The sequence below is a fragment of the Vicugna pacos genome, chromosome 17, assembly GCF_048564905.1.
Source record: "Vicugna pacos chromosome 17, VicPac4, whole genome shotgun sequence".
In the NCBI taxonomy this organism is placed as follows: domain Eukaryota; kingdom Metazoa; phylum Chordata; class Mammalia; order Artiodactyla; family Camelidae; genus Vicugna; species Vicugna pacos.
The window spans coordinates 16,538,298-16,555,760 of record NC_133003.1 but is presented as its reverse complement, the minus strand read 5'-3'; the positions used below and the strand labels follow the sequence as shown (position 1 = coordinate 16,555,760).

General features: G+C 51.3%; 1 protein-coding gene across 15 annotated transcripts in view; it reads right to left on the bottom strand.

The window, feature by feature from the left end:
• TRAK1 (trafficking kinesin protein 1) overlaps positions 1-17,463 on the bottom strand; it is a 201,147-nt gene that overhangs the window by 16,092 nt on the left and 167,592 nt on the right. For 5 of the 15 annotated variants that reach the window (XM_072941058.1, XM_031686769.2, XM_031686764.2 and 2 more), the window contains 8 exons: positions 16,700-16,778; positions 15,649-15,779; positions 14,917-14,991; positions 14,230-14,367; positions 10,446-10,522; positions 9,036-9,272; positions 7,495-7,814; positions 861-1,016 (listed from right to left, as the gene is read on the bottom strand). In XM_072941058.1, coding sequence (XP_072797159.1) covers positions 861-1,016; positions 7,495-7,814; positions 9,036-9,272; positions 10,446-10,522; positions 14,230-14,367; positions 14,917-14,991; positions 15,649-15,779; positions 16,700-16,778 — 1,213 coding nt within the window. Of the gene's footprint in view, positions 1-662; positions 1,017-6,127; positions 7,815-9,035; positions 9,273-10,445; positions 10,523-14,229; positions 14,368-14,916; positions 14,992-15,648; positions 15,780-16,699; positions 16,779-17,463 lie in introns of those variants that run through there. The other 10 variants (XM_031686767.2, XM_031686760.2, XM_031686772.2 and 7 more) reach the window with 3 other exon arrangements.

Genomic DNA, 17,463 nt, shown 5'->3' with positions numbered 1-17,463 from the left:
TAAAAAAACTTACTGACATCGTCTTAGGGTTTGCTGGGTTAAGGACTGTTGCTAAAACACTTTTTAAAAAAATCCATTTTGAACGCACGTATAAGCTTGTGAGAAGACACATGCACCCTCGTTGCAGTTAGAAAGTCAACAGGCTGATGCATCAAGTGTTGTCTAAAATCCTGTACACTTTATGGGTGTCCAATTCTAATGCTGAAGCTCATGTGTAGGTAACGGATTCCCTCATTCACCTTCTGAACCATCCATAATTTCCCCTAAAACTGCCCGACTCAGCTCAGTTTAGAAGTCATGAGGGAACTTGAGACACTGCGTCTTAGACACAAGGAGAGATGGGGCGGGAAGCAGATGTTGGGGGGAAGGGGGTAGGGACCAAAAATCCACTTCTTTTTAGCAGCCTTTCCTGCTCCCTCCAAGAGCCCGCTGGGCCATGCACCTCCATGGTGGGCAGGGAGCACCCCAGCTTGTTACAGGAGGCATCGACTCTTAAAAACCCAGAACTGCGGGGGAACGCTGTTGTCATCACCCACACAGACGAGCGGAAGCTACAGACAGAGAGCCACTACGGATGGTGCTGGGAACAGAGGTGAGAATGGCCCAGAACTCCGCCTCCGGTGGGGGTGCCAGGTTTACAGGACTGACGGCGGTGCCCTCACCAGACCCCTCCTCCTCCTCCTCCTCCTCCTCCTCCTCGGCCGTGGGCGGCTCCTGCATCTCCTCTGGGAAGGCCTGAGGCCGGCTCGGGTAACTTCTGCTGCCTGAGACAGTCACGCGTGCCCGGGACCTCTCACCTGAGGTCTCTGGGTGCTGAACTGGCGTGGAGGTAGCTAGGCCCGGGAGGGAAATGTGGTCACCTGTGTCATCTTCCTCAAAGTCGTTAAGGCAGTACACTTCGTCCAGATCAACATCAAGCGTCCGGAAGCCCTTGGTGACCACCCCGGGCCGGGGGTCCAGGATGCCCCCCAGGTGAGGCTGGGCCAGCTGCTGCCAGTGGTGAAGGGTGGCCGAACCTTGCAGGAGAAGGGGGGGGGGTGACATGGAGAAGAGAGCGTTAGGACGGGGGTCTCAGCAGACAGATGGCTCCAATGCAGAGCAAGGGCCGCGAGGCCCTGGGCGCCACAGCTGGGCTCTGGAGGAGATGCCCAGGGCTGCCTTTGTCCCTCCCCGGCCACGCCCGGAAGGGGCACCCATTTAAGGACAAAAATCTATTTTTTTACAAAGTAAAATAAATGCCCTACTATGCACCAGCAATGTTCAGTAACAAACTATTTTAATCAACCAAGGTCAACCCCCAAGTCCAAACAGAATCACTTTAGAAACAGAGGAGGAAGAAATAAGCAAGGAAAGCACTGAGACAGGGCGGGAGGCGGGCTCGGGTACCCATTCTACGCCACGTACACGCTGCTAGGAACAGGGGGCGCGTCACAGAGGCAGAGTAAGTCAGGCCAGCCCCAGGACCCACAACAAGACAAAAGCAAAGAGAAATTACAGCAGAGATAAGGGGTGAGCACGTCCGTCACCCCTTTCCCTAGGTCTTCTGTATTCTGCCAGCAACCTTGATACTGCAGGTTTAGGGAGTGGGAATTGGCTTAAACAGATGTGATTTAAGAACACGTAAGCCCACACAGAGGTCTGAAACACAGGAGCCAATCTCCTCGGTGACACCAGACCCCGGGACTCAGGTGACACTGTGCAAGGTCTGTAATAACACCGGAGTGAGTCCCTGAGGACCTGGGGGCGCACCAGGTGCTCACAGAGAGAGGCGTTCTAAGTCCAAGCCTGCTTAGGAACCTAGGTGGAGAAGTGTATTTACTGAGGAGTAACATCTCAGAGCCTTTAGCCTGCCGCTCTGTGCTGAGATCCTGCCCAGTCCATCTGCCAGAGAAAAACCTTTCCCCTTGGGACACTTATGACCCCCTCACTTGGCCCTGCAGTGCCGAATGGGCGTTCTATCCCCGTTCTGCAGATGAAGAAGGCAGCCACACAGATAACATTCCACACTCAAGAGAGACTTTGAGAGCGGTTCTCAGGCATGAAAAGCAAGAGCCTCCCAGTCACCGCTGGTTCCCCAAGGGCGTCCTCTGCTGGGTGGGCAAGAATCCCTCCGGGCTACCGGGCTGCCCTGGGGAACACAGAAAGGGGAACCCGGGACGCCAGGAGCTCAGGAGCAGGATAAAAGAGAAGGGACGGGCAGGCAGGCGGTGGGGCAGGGAAGTGGTCCAGGAATCTGACCGAGCTCCCTGGCCCTCCGCTGTGCCCGGTGAGCACACTGCACCCAAAACACTGCAGGGAAGTAACTTTTGGGAGAGTCTCAGCCAAGGAATCTTACAAGGATTTTGTCAACAGGCCATTTCAAATCCACTTCAAAGAGAAAAAAATTGTACGTGCTCTTAGGGTCTATGCCGATTTTGAGTACCACAAGTACAGTAGCAACCTACTTAACCCAAATCTACTGAATGTAAGCAGAAAATATTCTAAATGCAAAAAAGAAAAGAAACAAGAGGTGCATGTAATGAGAAAGCGCGTCACTGAGAGCTGCGGTTCTCAACAGGCACTGAGCGACATCCGGAGACGTTTCTGGCTGTCACACTGTAGGGGAACAGGGGGCTAATGGCGTCTGGTGGGCAGAACCAGGGACGCTGCTGTGCATCCTAGAATGCCCAGGACGGCCCCACAGCAACGAACGATCCACCCCAACTGTCAGTAAGGCCGAGACTGAGGAGCCCTGACCCAGAGCTGTAGTTCTTAATTCTCAGATCCTTCGAGAATCTGATGGAGTCGTGAACTCTCTCCCCCAAGGAGCTCACATGCAAGCGGCGCTGGGCTGCCAGGGCTCTGCAGACCTGCGGAAACCAGCCCCCGGGACCCCGAGTCCCAGCTACCACAGCACCATTGTTAAAAAAGCTGCCCTGCACGGAGGCGCGCCTGCAGGGAGGCCTGTTGTGCGTGGATCACCTCGACTTATGCCTCGAAACCGCCATGTGAGGTGTTACTACCCACACCTCACAGGCGCGGGAACTGAGGTTCACTGAAGTTGTCTGACTTCCAAAGCCGCTGAGTTCGTGGCAGCATAAGCAGGGCTCAGCACTAACGGCCCGGCTCCCTCCATAACCGCACGCTGCCTCCCTCCCCGAACCGAACCGCAGGGCTGAAGACAAGCAAGGACGTCAGCGCTCCAGCGGGGACCTGGGCGCGGGGAGACCGCGCGGGCACACGCGGCGGGCCGGGCAAGCTCAGGGCGCGCTGGGAGAGGCACGCGCTCCCGCTGCTGGGGCTTCTCCTGCCACCTCGGGACCCCCATGCCCAGTAACCCCATATGGGCCCCCTATGTGTGTGTTCGCCGACCACGTGTCCACATTCGTGGCAATGACACCGCACTGGGGAGAAGTCATCAACAAGGTGTTATGACACCCAGGTTGGGGCTGCACATCCAGGTCTTGGAAGAGGAGAAACCCCGGGGTGCAATGTGGCCACGTCACCCCTACGTTTGCAGAGAGACTAAAGGGAAAGTCGACACATTGGGCAGTGAAGAACCTTGTCAAGGAAGTGCAGGATCCCCTCATCCTTCTGAAGGGGATTCGAGACGTTCATACGCACCGGGAAAGAACTCGTTGAGGCTGGAGGTCTGGGCCCGGACGAAGGTCCCATGGGCCTTCATCCTCCACCTGTTCAACAGGCTGCCCCCATCTCTCCCCACCCCACGCGGGAGTTCGAGAGCGACGAGGCTCCAGAGGGCTGCTTTCTGGAAAGCGGCTACAGAAGTGCATGGAGTTACCTGCAGTCCCTGAAACTGCATAGCCAGCAAATCTCATGAGACTGAAAGGGAAAGGTGATGCTGGCCGATGCATTGTACTGGCTTCTCACCCCACACCTTGGGCCTCCTTTATTCACAGAGCCGACCTCACTGAGCACTAAGGGCCAGGCTCTCTTCTAAGACGTCTACTTTTACTACTCACTTAACCATCACAATAACCCTGTAATCCCCATTTTACAGATGAGGAAACAGCACAGGGAGGTAAAGTAACTTGCCAGAGGCTGCACAGCTGGCAAGTGGCCGGTCTGGGATTCAAACCCAGGCTGGCCCAGTGTCCATCCTCTTAACTGCGCAGTCCGCCTCTCTGCCAGCAGTGAGGAGACCTCATGTATGTGAGTCTTAAAAATCACATTAATAACACATCTGAACGGTTTTCTAATCCTCAAATAGGTATTTTCTGTTCTGCAAAAGCGACTACTGGCAAAAGCCTCGGCAAATCTGACATTTGAGCTGTGCGGAGTTGCGGGGCCCGCGGGCTACCTCCACTCCTGGCTCTGAGGCCCCAGGAGGGTGTGCTGAGCCCAGCACCGGGGCAGAGCCCCTTCCACATCATCTCCCGTCCACTGCCACTGCCTGGACCGCCACGTAGGAGTTCCCCTGACCTCCTGGCTGCCGAGTCCTTCCTATGATACAAGTAGGTGTAAAATTTCAAAATTAAATATAAACTGCGTCTTATTCAGACCTTTGTTGCATCTTTCCTACCCCGTTTTCCCAGCTCTCCCCTCAGCAGGCCAGCTTCCTTCATCTGTTAAGCACAAAGCAGGAGAATCACCGTACTGGCCGCCTCCCGGTACCGCCACCTCCTTCACCCACGAGGGAGTGAAGCTGGGGTCAGGCAGGCAAAGAGAGGAGCCTTCGTGTTCCCAACTGGCACCGAGAGGAAGGTCCACGGAGCAGGGTGTGGATGGTGCCTACAAGTAGTTACAGGCACCGTCCCTTTCCTTCTGTTTGCTTTCTCTCACCCCGCTGTTCTAGCTAAAAAGCTTTCACATCACCAAGGGAGAAGAAAACTAAATCCATTTATGTCAGCAGAGCACCTGGGGCTTAAAAGTTAGAACCATACCTGCTGGATAACGTACAGCTTAAAAGCGTCTGCTTTTCTCTAATTACGTATTACCTTGTTTATTTGGAAATCCTACCTGGGTATAATTAATCAAAAAGGAAGAGCAAAATACAGGGGGGAAATACTGCCCGACTCATCTTTTTAATGCAGATATATCTCTTTCTAGTTTGAATGTTTTGTTTGTTCTCCACCTGCTTAAAACGTGTAAGGGAAGATGAACAGACAAGAATACTAGCATTCTGAAACACCTAGCCCAGCTGTTCTGGTGACACCAAGGAGCAGACAGCAAGATTAATGACACAGGTAAGTGAGACACAGATGGAAGACTCAGATTGGCTATCTGCCGTGATCCCAGCCAACATCCTCCAGGGGCCTCACCCCAGGTACATTTACGGGAATCCTGTCAGCTTCTTAGTGGACCAATGGAAAAGAATGATGTAACAACACGGTCCCCGCACAACACTGGTCCTGTCTCAACATTGGTAGGGCCACCCTTTACACCTGAGTTACTGGAACAGAGGCAAGTTCAAGGAGCCTACATTTTAATAAGCACCTATTAGGTGTTGAGCATAACACAAAACACATCACATTTACTCCTTGCCACAATCTTGCGTGGCAGATGTGAGCCCTACGTCACAGTAAGAGAAACAGGGCTCCAAGAGGTGAGGTAACTTATCCAACACCACAGTTAGAGCTGTACTGAAGCCAGCATCAGGCAGACTTCCATGTCAGCACTCCACCAAATCAAATTAAACGTCATGATAAAAAAGTAATTGTAGAGGAGAGGAAGAAAAAAATATTGGTAATTATATTTTAAACAGCTAAGAAGTCAGAGGACAACAAAATGGAACCAGAGGGAGAGATCTCTATCATAAGAATAACTTACAGGCCATAGTGATACGACATGACTTTTTAACAGTAGTGACACAGGTTTCTGGTGAGCATGGTACTACAGATGAAATTTATTCTCAAAATCTAGCAGGATTTCCTCCTATTCTATTAACTTATCACAAAAATACTGCTAAGTCACAAGACTAAAAGCGAAAAAGATGAACTAGTCAAAATAATTAAAAAAATAAAAACCCTCTTCCTACAATATGCTTGGAAAATGCCAAAAACATATTCTTAGATGATCTAATGAAACACAAAGTAAAATACAGAAAGCAGACAAGATAGAGATGATAAATTCCAATGACCTTTGGGAGACAAAGGAGAAAAAAAGAAAAGAAAGGCAAAAAGTAAAATTGCAGAAATGGAAGATTTTATTGAAAGAAAAACAGACATTAATTGTGGATCAGAAAACAATCACCAAGCTTACAACTGAATAAACAATTAAAAAAAAGGATGAGCCACCCCTTTTCTGAAATCTAAGAAGGACCTAAATTACACAATTAAAAAGTAATAATGAAAAAAGAACGTTAGTCCACCCTCTTCCTTCCTTTGGAGAATGTAAGACCCAGCACTCCTTGGGTCTTTAACAAGCACAACCTCATCTTACTGCATGCATCCTCGCAGGGGCAATACTGCCCCCACGGCTGAAAACTGGTTCTTTTGGGGTGAATACCTGTACTCTTTTTAGGCACAGATATAATACATCAACAGTGTATCTGTGGCACTAAATTTTCTGGGGGGAGGGATAAGGGAATTAATGTCTAACATGGCTTCTCGAAGTGGGTAATTTTTTAAAAAGTTGAGAAATACTGCCTCACAGAAATTCTGATGTCTTTGCATTAGATGTGTAGTTCAGAATTCTCAGACTCTCCTGGGTTTCCCAACTAAAGGAGGGAAAATGAAAATCACAGATACTTGGTGGCTGTCAGCAGGAGAGTGGGTACATGGGAGACACTGTGTGACACCTAAAGCAGGAAGGAAGGAAGGAAGGAAGGAAAGAAGGGAGGGAGGGGAGTTTTCCATGACTTTAATCATGTGGGGTGTCCCTAATACTAAAAGCTGAATTTCCTCTGGAAAAGGGAGGCTTAAGTAGGTACAGAACTCACTCGTCTTCACAGCCATCCCACTCCTGGCCCCCAGATTGTGGAGGTCTAGAAGCCTTGCTCAGAACACGCTGCCTCTGAAAAAAAGCCACACCCTCTTTATTTGAAGATCAAAGCACAACATGTGAGCCAACCAACAGCAAACCGCTTTCACTTGGTTACTGAAAAACAACTTAGAGCATCTGCTTGGCATCTCTGCCCTCAACACCACAATTTTTGAGAAGTCCAAGCATTCCCTACACGTCTCAGACCCCCAGGCATCACCTAATTAACTTCTGAGGATGTCAGGAGAGCCTCTAGCTTTAAAAAAAAGATCTGTGTTTCTAAGGTTCTAAATGCAAGAGAAAAAGGAGACCAGCGCCAACACGTTTCCTTTTCTGCGGCTTAGCTGACGGGCGCGCTGGGGTTAGTCCCGGGCCTGCGCGCACATCTCCAAACCTGCGCCCGGGCCGCGGGATGCCCGGGCCCTCAGAGGAACTCAAACCAGCAGCGCGGGTGGCTGTCTCGGAAGAAAAAGGAGTAGGCGTTACAGAGGTTGCCCGCTTTCCGGTGGTGGATCAGGGACCAGAGGGAGTCGCTGAGGAGGGCAGAGAGGGGCCGAGGCCCCCTGTGATCACCTTCCAGCGGCTTCACGATCTGCAGCTTCTCAGGCAGGTAGGAGCGGCTGCTGAACGACATGCCGGAGAAGCCGGTGAACTCGGAGAAGCGGGAGTGCGTGCCGAGGGACATGATGCTCTCGGTGGGCGTCAGGGAGCCGCTGAGCAGCTCGCCCTTCTCCGCCAGCTCCCGGAGCTTCCGCTCCTGCTCCTCCTCGAAGAACCTCCTCTCCGAGAGGTAGTTCTCCCGGCGGAGGGACAGCCGCCGCAGCGCCGTCTCCAGGTCGTGGGAGCCCGGGGTGCCCGGCGTGCCCGGCTTCTTGCTGCGCGGCTCCTCGTTTCTGGAAGGAGGAGAAACGGGGTGAGCGCGGGGCACCCAGCAGGGGGCGCTGGATAGGCGGGCGGACCCTTCCAGGACGCTCCTGGATCTTCTAAGGAAAACCTAGGCAAGCCGTTGACACTTAGGCAAAAATCGGGAAACAAATGCCTGCCCAGGAGAACAATTCCCTCTGTTGTCTTTTTTCCCCCAGGGAGGAGAGGAGGGAGCACTAAGGTGGAAAGACATGCGCACACCACATACAATCCAGCCCCTACAAACACCTGCCTCATGACGCCTTAGCAAGAAACCTTCCGGCTGCAGCTCCTGGAAACCAGGACAGCTGGCTCAAGGGATGCCCCCTCTTTCCTCTGGAATTTAAGGAGCTGAGAGCTCGGAAACAGTTCTGATTCAAACTAGTGGTTACCAGAGGGAGGGGTGAGCAAGACAGTGGTAGGGGACGAAGAGGTACAAACCACTGTGTATAAAACAAATAAGCCACAATGGTAAACTGCACAATACAAGGAGTAGAACCAATATTTTATAATAACTATATATGGAGTATAACCTTCAAAAATTGTGGATCACTGTATTGTACACCTGTAACTTATATAATATTGTACAGCAACTATACTTCACTCTTTAAAAAGTCAAAAAAAAAAAAAGAGTTCTGATCTAACAGCTTTCAACTGTCTGACCCAACAGTCAGAAAAACCAATTTAGTTAAGTCAAAGGAAAAGGATGGACAGTGGGGTGGGGGGCTTCAGGGCGAGGAGGGACAGACCACTGCTAAGGACCCACCCCAGGGACGCACAGTGTAGCGGGCACTTGCCAGGCACCCTGCACCCCACCTTCTGAAGCAAACCAGATTCTGGTCATGAGACACAGTCTGAGTCTTCCTCTGCCTTTCAGAGTCCAAGCCACAAAGGGTTCAAGAAACACATGTCTATTCTGTAGCCTAACAGATGAAGATGAGCAGAAACAATATTCATTTACCCTCCCCTTCAGCATTTTACAGAAACGCCGGCTTCCTGGGGCATCCTATTCTAGCTCTTTAAACTGGTTAATACAGCTGCGTCAAGGGGACGCATCGGCTCAGTGGGTTGCTGGTACAACAGATCTGAGAACTGAAAGGTCTAACACTTCTCAGGCGATTCCTGTCAGCCTCCCTCTTCTGATTACCGAACCTCTGTTCAATCCCGACTACCCTGAAGGATAAAAGCCCCAAAGCCCCCCGCGGGCTCACCCCAGGTCGGCTGACTCTGCTTCCAAGATGATGCTGTTGGTCTTGTTGTCCAGGACGACATTGCCGACGTCGCTGCCGTAGAAGCTGGACCGGGGGGTGCTGACGCAGCTGGACAGGAGGGAGTTCATGGCTGAGGACTGGTTGGAGCCGGGGATGTTCATGGGTGACGGGGTCAGAGACCTCTGCTTGACGACCTGGTTGATGTTCCGCACCGTCTCGAAGACTCGCTTCTGGTGCCTAGGGCAGGTGCACAGCATTGCCCACGACTAAGCAGATGCAGGAATGACCTGGGATTCAACCCTCCAAACACCATCCACCGAGGAGCCAACCCACCGTGACCCCCAAAGCAACCTGCCATCACATGCCTTCCATGTGTCTGTTAGGGTGATGGCTGGAACTCAAGAGACTTGACACCCACAGGATCCAGGACTTCACTACGTGGTTGTACCCCAAAGGCGATGCTAGCAAGAGTGACATTGCTTCCTACTTCCCTTAAGCTTGACCTTCAAATAAAGATACTTAACAGTAACTTTTGTCTCCCAGCTAGTTTTCTTCTTTCATGATGGCCCCTGGAATGCAAAGTCCAGGAGGGCACTGTTCACTGTTCAGCACATAACAGGGCTCAATAAATTTTGGTACAATGAGTATTTGTCGACTATTCATATAAAAAAAAGTAAGAGCTAAACTTCTACAATGGGATAAACATCAGATTAGTCTTTTTTTTTTTTTAAAGAAACTGCCATTTCTGAGAGCAGAACCAAACTTCCACACTTTGAGGCTCACTTTTCCCTTTAAGGAGAAAAACGTAGGCATGTTTTTATAATGGCTGCTCCCTTCTGGGATGCAGAGGGCTGCAGACGTGCACCGAGGCTCAGGGATACCAGTTGCTCCTAGGATCCCATTTAAGTTCTGTCTATCGGGCTTAGGTACAGAGAAAACCTGATGAAACCGGATCCACAGGCTCCTTACGCCTGGGAGCAGGCCAAGTGCAAGGTCTCAAGTTAAGAAGAGAGACAGTAGAGGCTGATACCCCTAAACATATCCAGGAAGGAAATGGAAGCCTTGCTCACACCCCTCCAAAGAGCCTTCTGTATCTCATATCGCATCCTAGTTTTCTTTTCTTAAGATGTTAACATTTTTTTGTAATGTTTTCCACTGAAAATTAAGACAAAAATGAGTAGTGATGTCAAGATGGAGCTTGTGCGGAGAGAGATGGGAAATACATCTGTCCCTCCCCAACTTTCTGCAAATTCATAATATACCTTTAAAACCCAAAAAGAGGACCTGGGAGGTGCTGTCAGCCATGTTCTCTAATTGCCCTTCCCAGACCGTCTGCAAAGGGACTATAGTGATCACACCGGATTCTGGGCCCACCCCACGGTCCCCAGGAGCTGAGAACCAAGGCCGTACGCGATGTCTGGTGACTCGGGCTCCTCCAGCTGCAGCTCCTTGCGCATCGTGCCCTCGATCTCTGCGGCCAAGGAGTCCTGGGAAAAGCCGGGAGACACACAGCAAGTGAGTGGCAGTTCACGGGCTCTGTCTCTAGAAGAGGCACATGGCCAGGCCACAGACACCCCACAACACAAGGGTGATGGCATCCGCCCCGGCAGAAACCCTGGCCGAGGCTTCCCCACCACACAGAGGGTAAAGCCCCTTCACTTCTGTGAGCTGGGGGTCTGAAAGCAGACCCTGCGTTCCCTGGGCCAAACCACGGAGCTGGGACTGTGACCACAGGAGGGGTGGAGAACTTGTGAGGGAGGACCTGGGCGGTGGGCACTGTCAGCTGGGCCTCTGCTCTTATGGCCCTCAGCGTCCCGCAGGGACAGCGCCGGTCCCCACCAGTGATGTGTGGCCTACCCATCTTTTACGACCAGCTCACATCTCATTTCCTCCAGGACTCCTTCACTTGCTACCCGAGGAGACACCAAACGTGTTCAGTCCTTGCCAGCTCTCTGAAGAGTTCACCTGTGTCTTTTTCTAGCCAGGCGGTGGATTTGTGGTCTGGGGAAGGCCAGTCACTGGGGAGACTCACCTCCCAGATGAGCCCGGCCCCAGGCTGAGGCTCACCCACGTGGGGCCTGCTGAGCGCTCCTCTCCCTGAGCCACATGCCCGCCGCTCCCCGCTGGGAGAGGAGGAGCCCGATAGACAGGCCCACACACTCAGGCAGGTGGACGCCAGCAGGACCAGGTGTGTGCAGATAAGCTCCTGCTGAGGCCTGGGAGGAGGATACCACGTAGGACAACCTGAAGGGAAAGGCTAAATCGTGCTAATCAACAGAGCTTCCTGCCATGGCTGGAATGTTCTCTTTCTGCACTGTCTGACACGGGGGCCACTGGCCACAGGAGGCTACTGAGCGCCTGAAATGCAACCAGTGAAACTGAGGAACTGAATTCTCAATTGCATTAATTTTAATTGATTTGAATTTATATAGCCACTTGTGGCCAGTGGCTTCCCAGCTAACAGCACATGGGGACACCGGAGGGTCCACCTCCAGGGCCTCCGCCCACCGGGGATGCTCTCGCCTGGATGCTGTGATCAGGTGGGGAGACCAGGCAGGAGTCAGAGGGAAGCTTGATCAGTAAAAGGTTAATGGGCTTGTTTGCAATTCCCACTCACAAATATGCAACTGCATGTAATGACTATTGCATAACTCTTAAAAAGTCTTCCCAGGGCCAGTCTTCTTTTTTAAGCCAGTTTTTTAAAAATTCTGTTATCTACCACATTATTTACCTTCTGAGTTCTGCATGGGGGAAGGACCTTCATACCACCTAACAGAAACAAGATACCAGACTACTAATGACATCGCCATGCAGGGGAAAGTTGCAAGTGTGTCTGTGACTTTTGTGGCCATGATCCCCCCGGATTGTCTGGGGAGGAGCATGAACCCCTTCTCAGAATAATGTTTTTAAATGAATAAAATAACTAGGATTAAGGAGGAAACCAGATATATTAAGTTAATTACTAAAATGTTAATAACAACTGTGACAGAGTAACGCAGGACCTGGCTTCAGGACTGGGGAAGGCTGGCGCTTTGAACTGGAGATCAGCGCAAGTGGTGCTGAGATGTCACAACAACTAGATGTGTGCTAGGAAAGCAGCTCCAATCCTGACAGGTGACAGAGTCTGTCACCTACCTTCACTAGAGAAGGACATGCCAAGTGCAGTCAGGGATGAATAAACATAAAAGATATAATCTCCCCTTTAAGTTCAAGGGCCCCCTGAAACCTGCCTATAGATCCCAGATTAAGGACTCTTGCCATAAGGCAGGAGAATTGGGAACATACTTGAGCAGAAACTGCTACTCACTGTTTTATTCAGCAGTTAGGAGGGCTGGGAGTAGGAGCAGCAGATCTAGGTGTCCTGCTCCAGAAACATGGGCATGACGCAAGCTTTAGGTTGCCTGAAATACCTTCCATGCATAATGCACTTTAAAAATAGCCATCTTCAAAAACCGAGCTCTGCCAACAGCGAAAAAAGGCAAACAGAAGCTCTATCTCAGCAAATAATAAAAGCTGAGAATCAACCTCTCCAGAAGCAACCCAAATGCAGCATTTCATTTCCACGTTTCTTGTGTCATGGTTTAGTTTTAAAATACAGGTCTGTCCTCGAGAACGGGGAACGCCGGGGAGTGAATCCCAGGTGCGCAGGAAAACAAGGCAGCCCTGCGTGACCAGGGCGTCAAGATGAGGAGCCCAGAGGCAGGGAATGTGAGGCAGGGAGTGTGCAAAGCTGTGCGGCTTACAGCCGCCCCTCCTTCAGCTCCAGAGCCGGAGGGGTTGGGAGGGGGAGATTCCGGGGATAGAATGTCCTGTGCTGCCTTCATTGGGATTCCTGGAATCACTGGCTCACCAATCTGCTCCTTGGAAAGTTTTTTTTTTTTTAATTGAAGTACAGTCAGTCACAATGTGTCAATTTCTGCTGCACAGCACAATGTCCCAATCATGCATATATATACATATATTCATTTTCATATTCTTTTTCACTAAAGGTTACTACAAGATATTGAATATTGTTCCCTGTGTGTCTTTCTTTTTGGTTTCCCTTAGCTGTCAATCAGGTTGAGAGAGAGTTCGTTCCAACCTGACTTCATACATGAAATCTAAGAAGAATAAGCGACTATGATTTAGGATAAAGTGGGCCAGGCAGCAAGGGGTCGGGGGCCAGTGTCAGCCACGGGAGGAGGGCTGAAGGACAAAGAGCCCCGAGGAGAGCCCAGCCTGAAAGGGACCAAGTCTCACAAACATTCAGGCCACCCTCCACTCCTATCTCATTTAGGGGAGTTTCTTGCAAAAGTTTTTCTCTTCTCAGAGAGGACTGGTATCTCCTCAAACCATGGAAACAGAGTCTGAAAAGTTCTTGGTGGTTTGTTTTTCTGTCTGTCGAGCCACCATCCAGATCTAGTATCCAGCAGGCATCCCTGACTCTACGGCGTAACAAGCACTGTGCCAGGTGCGGAGTGTTAGAGACAGGAGAGGGGGAAATAGCAAACGAGACATGGTCCCCACCTTCAAGGGGCCCCAGCCTGACAGAAGAAGATAAAATGAGACAATTCTCCAGATATTACTGGGAAGAGACCAGCAGCGGGGAAGTGCCCCGTGCAGCCCAACCCTACAGGGAGAGTCCGCCGCCTGGGCGGCCCCGCCTTCTCAGCCACGTTCCCCGAAAGCCCAGCCGTGAATCAGAGCAGGCCAGGGATGACGAAGTAAGACTGCGGGGACATAATATGAAAAAACATAGAAATGCCACACTCAGAGCAGAGGGAAGTAATTTTTCGGATCACAGCTACCGAAAGCCACCAGGAGAAGGATTAATAAGCAAACAAAGCACTGGCAGAACCGTAAGGCAATTTAAGAATTCTAGAGCGCTCTTGTGAGGCCAAAAGAGCACTGACTCTAATAAGGTCAGAAAAATTAATGTATAAATAGAACCTTCCAAATATCTCAGGTTCCTACCAAATTCATCCTCTAAGGACGGGAGCAGAAAAGACGACAGACTCAGAGCGACGGAAAATCAAGAACCAGTTTGTCTCATGTGGTTAAGAAGCCACTGGCTGGGCTCACGGGCCCTCAAACTCAGTGTAAAGCCCTCAGATCCAGGGCATGAAGGGAGAGGCCACCTGCAGGGCTCAGCTCCAGACCCGCCCTCCCCGGCAGCGCCTGCGGGGCTCTGGCTGGGCAGGGGGCGGGCACTCACCATGGGAAACAGGCCCAGGGAGTGGTAGCGCCGAGACGCGGTGCTGGGCACGGTCTTGTTGCGGAGGTTCTTGAGCTCCTCCTGCGCCTCGTGAAGCATCTCCATGCACTCCGCGTACTTGTCCTCCAGCTCGCGCAGCTGCCGGAGACCAGGGGCGTGAGACCGGGTACATCCCCCCCCACCCACCCCAGAGAGCCCGGAAGACACGGGGCCACGAACAGAGGTCTTGGACCTCAGGGGGCCAGCTGCCCTGTGGCCTGAGTCCCAGGAGTCCTCAAGGCAGTTTTTCTTTCACCTGGGGCAAGCCTGCAGACTCAGACATCTCCTGAAGTACTAACAATGGGCAACTGACATAAACACAGCTTCACACAAACAGGAGGGCAAATCATCATTCCCTTGTTTCCGTCACACCTCTGAGCGGGGCTCCTGTTAGTGGCATGCGCTGAGTCCGCTCCCTGATGGGAATGCTTACCAGGAGCCCCGGGAACGCCAGGCTCCAGGCTGGCGTGGAGCCCAGCCTCCCAGGACCAGCGTGGGCCGAACTGGGAGTTGCCTTCGGGGTCAGAATGACATTCGAGTCAATATACAAATGGTTGTTAAGACGGACGGGACCCACAGTCTGTCAAAGGGAGGCTGATGCACAGCAACTGGGATCAGGTCCCTGATGCAATGGGGGGGACCACTGACCTCGGCTGTGAGCTGCCGCTGAGCATCCTTGGCAGCTCCCAGGTGCTGGACGAGTTCTTCATTTTCCACAGCGCACTAGAACATGGCAAAGGTACATCAGCTTCTCTTTTAAGACACTCAGCAAAGTCTAACATTTTCCCTCGTATTACCTGGGCTGTTATGATCCTATCACATATCCACCATGAGAGTTTTACCTTATACTGGAGGAAAATTTTGTCTTTTACATAGTTTGGAAGGTGGCGTCTTTGCTACATCCATATTCATTCCGTTTGGCCCACCCCGACCTCCACAGCCACAGCCGCTTGGAAGCATCTGACCCCACACCTCTAACAAAGGTCTTATGTGGAAAACTTAACTTTTTGCTGCTTCATCTTAAATCTAAAGGGGACACTGTTCTGCTGCAGAACACAGGTGCCGTGTGTAAGGACAAACACTGGACTAAATGATTCACAATTTAAATTCCCAAACTCTCTATTAACAGTATCTTTACCTTTCTTAATGAGTTCTATTAATCTGCAGATTTTTCTTAGGAGATTAAGTGGTGATAAATATGATCTCCTCGCCAATTCAGGGCGACCAGTTTTATGCTTTCGACTCCACTAAGCTTCTTCTCTAAAGGGACAGCAGAGTCCTAACATTTGAAACTAAAGGGCCCTGTCTTTGGGGTACCTGCCGTTACTCCATCTCAGAAAAGCCAGTTTTGCATCAGCCAGAGAAAAACGGAAGCCTTACAGCTTTTGCCTTCTTCTGCAAATCAACTATTTGCGAGAGCAGGTGTGTGATCTCCTCTTGCTGGCGGGCAGCATCTTCAGTTTTCTTGGCCAGTTCCTCTGAGATACTGGCAATCTGCACATTGGCGTCCCCTTTGACAACAATCACAAGACCCAGAGAGAATGATTTCTTTGTGGTTTGTACGAGAAAAGGCATCTTCATTACAAGACAGGGGGAGGAGTGGGGAAGGCACAGGAAGATGGCTTGGGGAGAGAGCGCTCATCTTCCTACAGGGCTCAGTCTGTCACGAGGAGGAACAGGGCCTCCAGCTGTGGCTCCCAGGCTCAGTGCGGGGGGCCTGACCACACTCACCAGCGCCACCTCCCCAGAGGAAATCAGGCAGCCAGGAGGTGCCTCACACACCCCACACAAGGTGCCTCTGGCCAAATCTGCACATTCCACACACGGAAACATCCCCATCAGTAACAGGAACCCCTGCTGTACTCTGTTCTAGAAATGAACGGCTGCCACCCACAACACAGTTTCCCCGGGAGTTTTCAACCCATATTCAGAGCCATAACTCACTTTACTAGATGTAAACGTCGGGTGTGTTTCACTTACTTAAGTGTTTTGCTGACACTCAAAGTACTCTGTTTGCTCTTCTGTCTCATCTTAATGTGTAAACTTTATAAGGGGAGGGTGGAGGGCAGTACATAATATTTGCAGAGCTGAGAACTCTGGCCTCAACTGTCACAAAACAAATGACTGGAAAGCTTTTTTTTTTTTTCACATCTTCAGTTTTTTTCATAACTTAGCCATGAAATAACCAATACTCCAGCAGAAAGCCAAAATTAAAATTAAATGCCCAACTCAGGGAGAAACGGACAATGTCTGGCTGACCACCCCGCACCCCATTTCTCATAAATCAGGTGGGGAGGTCACAATAGTTTTCAGAAAAATGGTACTGAGCCCAGGCTGGCGGGAAGCCCAGCCCCACTAGCGTGCTGCAGATGCGTCAGGTCGTAACCACGGCAGTGGGGAAAGTGAAAGGAGGGGCGGGGGCGGGGCGTACTCAGCTCCTTCACGCAGTCGTTGACCAGCTGCTGCTCCTTCTCTTCATAGGTGATGGTCTCTGTCTTCAGCTGGCAGGCCTGTGGACAGGGCTCAGGTGAGAGGCCCCGCAGCCACGCCTGGACGGGCTGGGGCCGGGGACACAGGCTAACCCTTCAGCATCACCCCAGCTGCCCCCTGCTGCGGCCTCAGATGCGGAAAATCGACCCCCAGGTCCCCGCTGAGTGAATGAATCTCAGAGTCTTGAGGCTGAAAAATGTGTACCACTAGAGGGCGGCACCCAAAGCAGTTGCTAAAATTCTGGGCGTGACCCTCCCCTACCCGTTGGTCTGTCTGTTCATTTGGTATTGTCTGGGCTCACAGCCATGGACCCCTTTGTGATTCGAACAGTGCCTCTGACACAGCCCTGCCTACTGCAGGCATTCCGAGAATAAGCACAAAAACAAGAAGGCCAAGGCTTATCACACCTTCTACATGCTGGGCCCAGTCCTGGGAGGTTCTGATGCTGGAGTCAGACCTGCTGTATTCAGCTAAGCAAAAACAAGGTACAACACGAGAGCATAAAAGTTCAGAGACCCAAGAGCTACCCCACGACATAGATCTAATGGCCCCAAGAAGATGCCCTAGGTAGAAGGTGTCTCTGAGCCCTCAGGTCCTGGCCCCAGGGAGACGCCACACCCCTGAAAGGCAGATGGAGGAGCTGGAATCTGTGGCTGGGATCACAGTTCCTCCACTTGCTTTAGCTGAAGACTCTGACAGGGGACC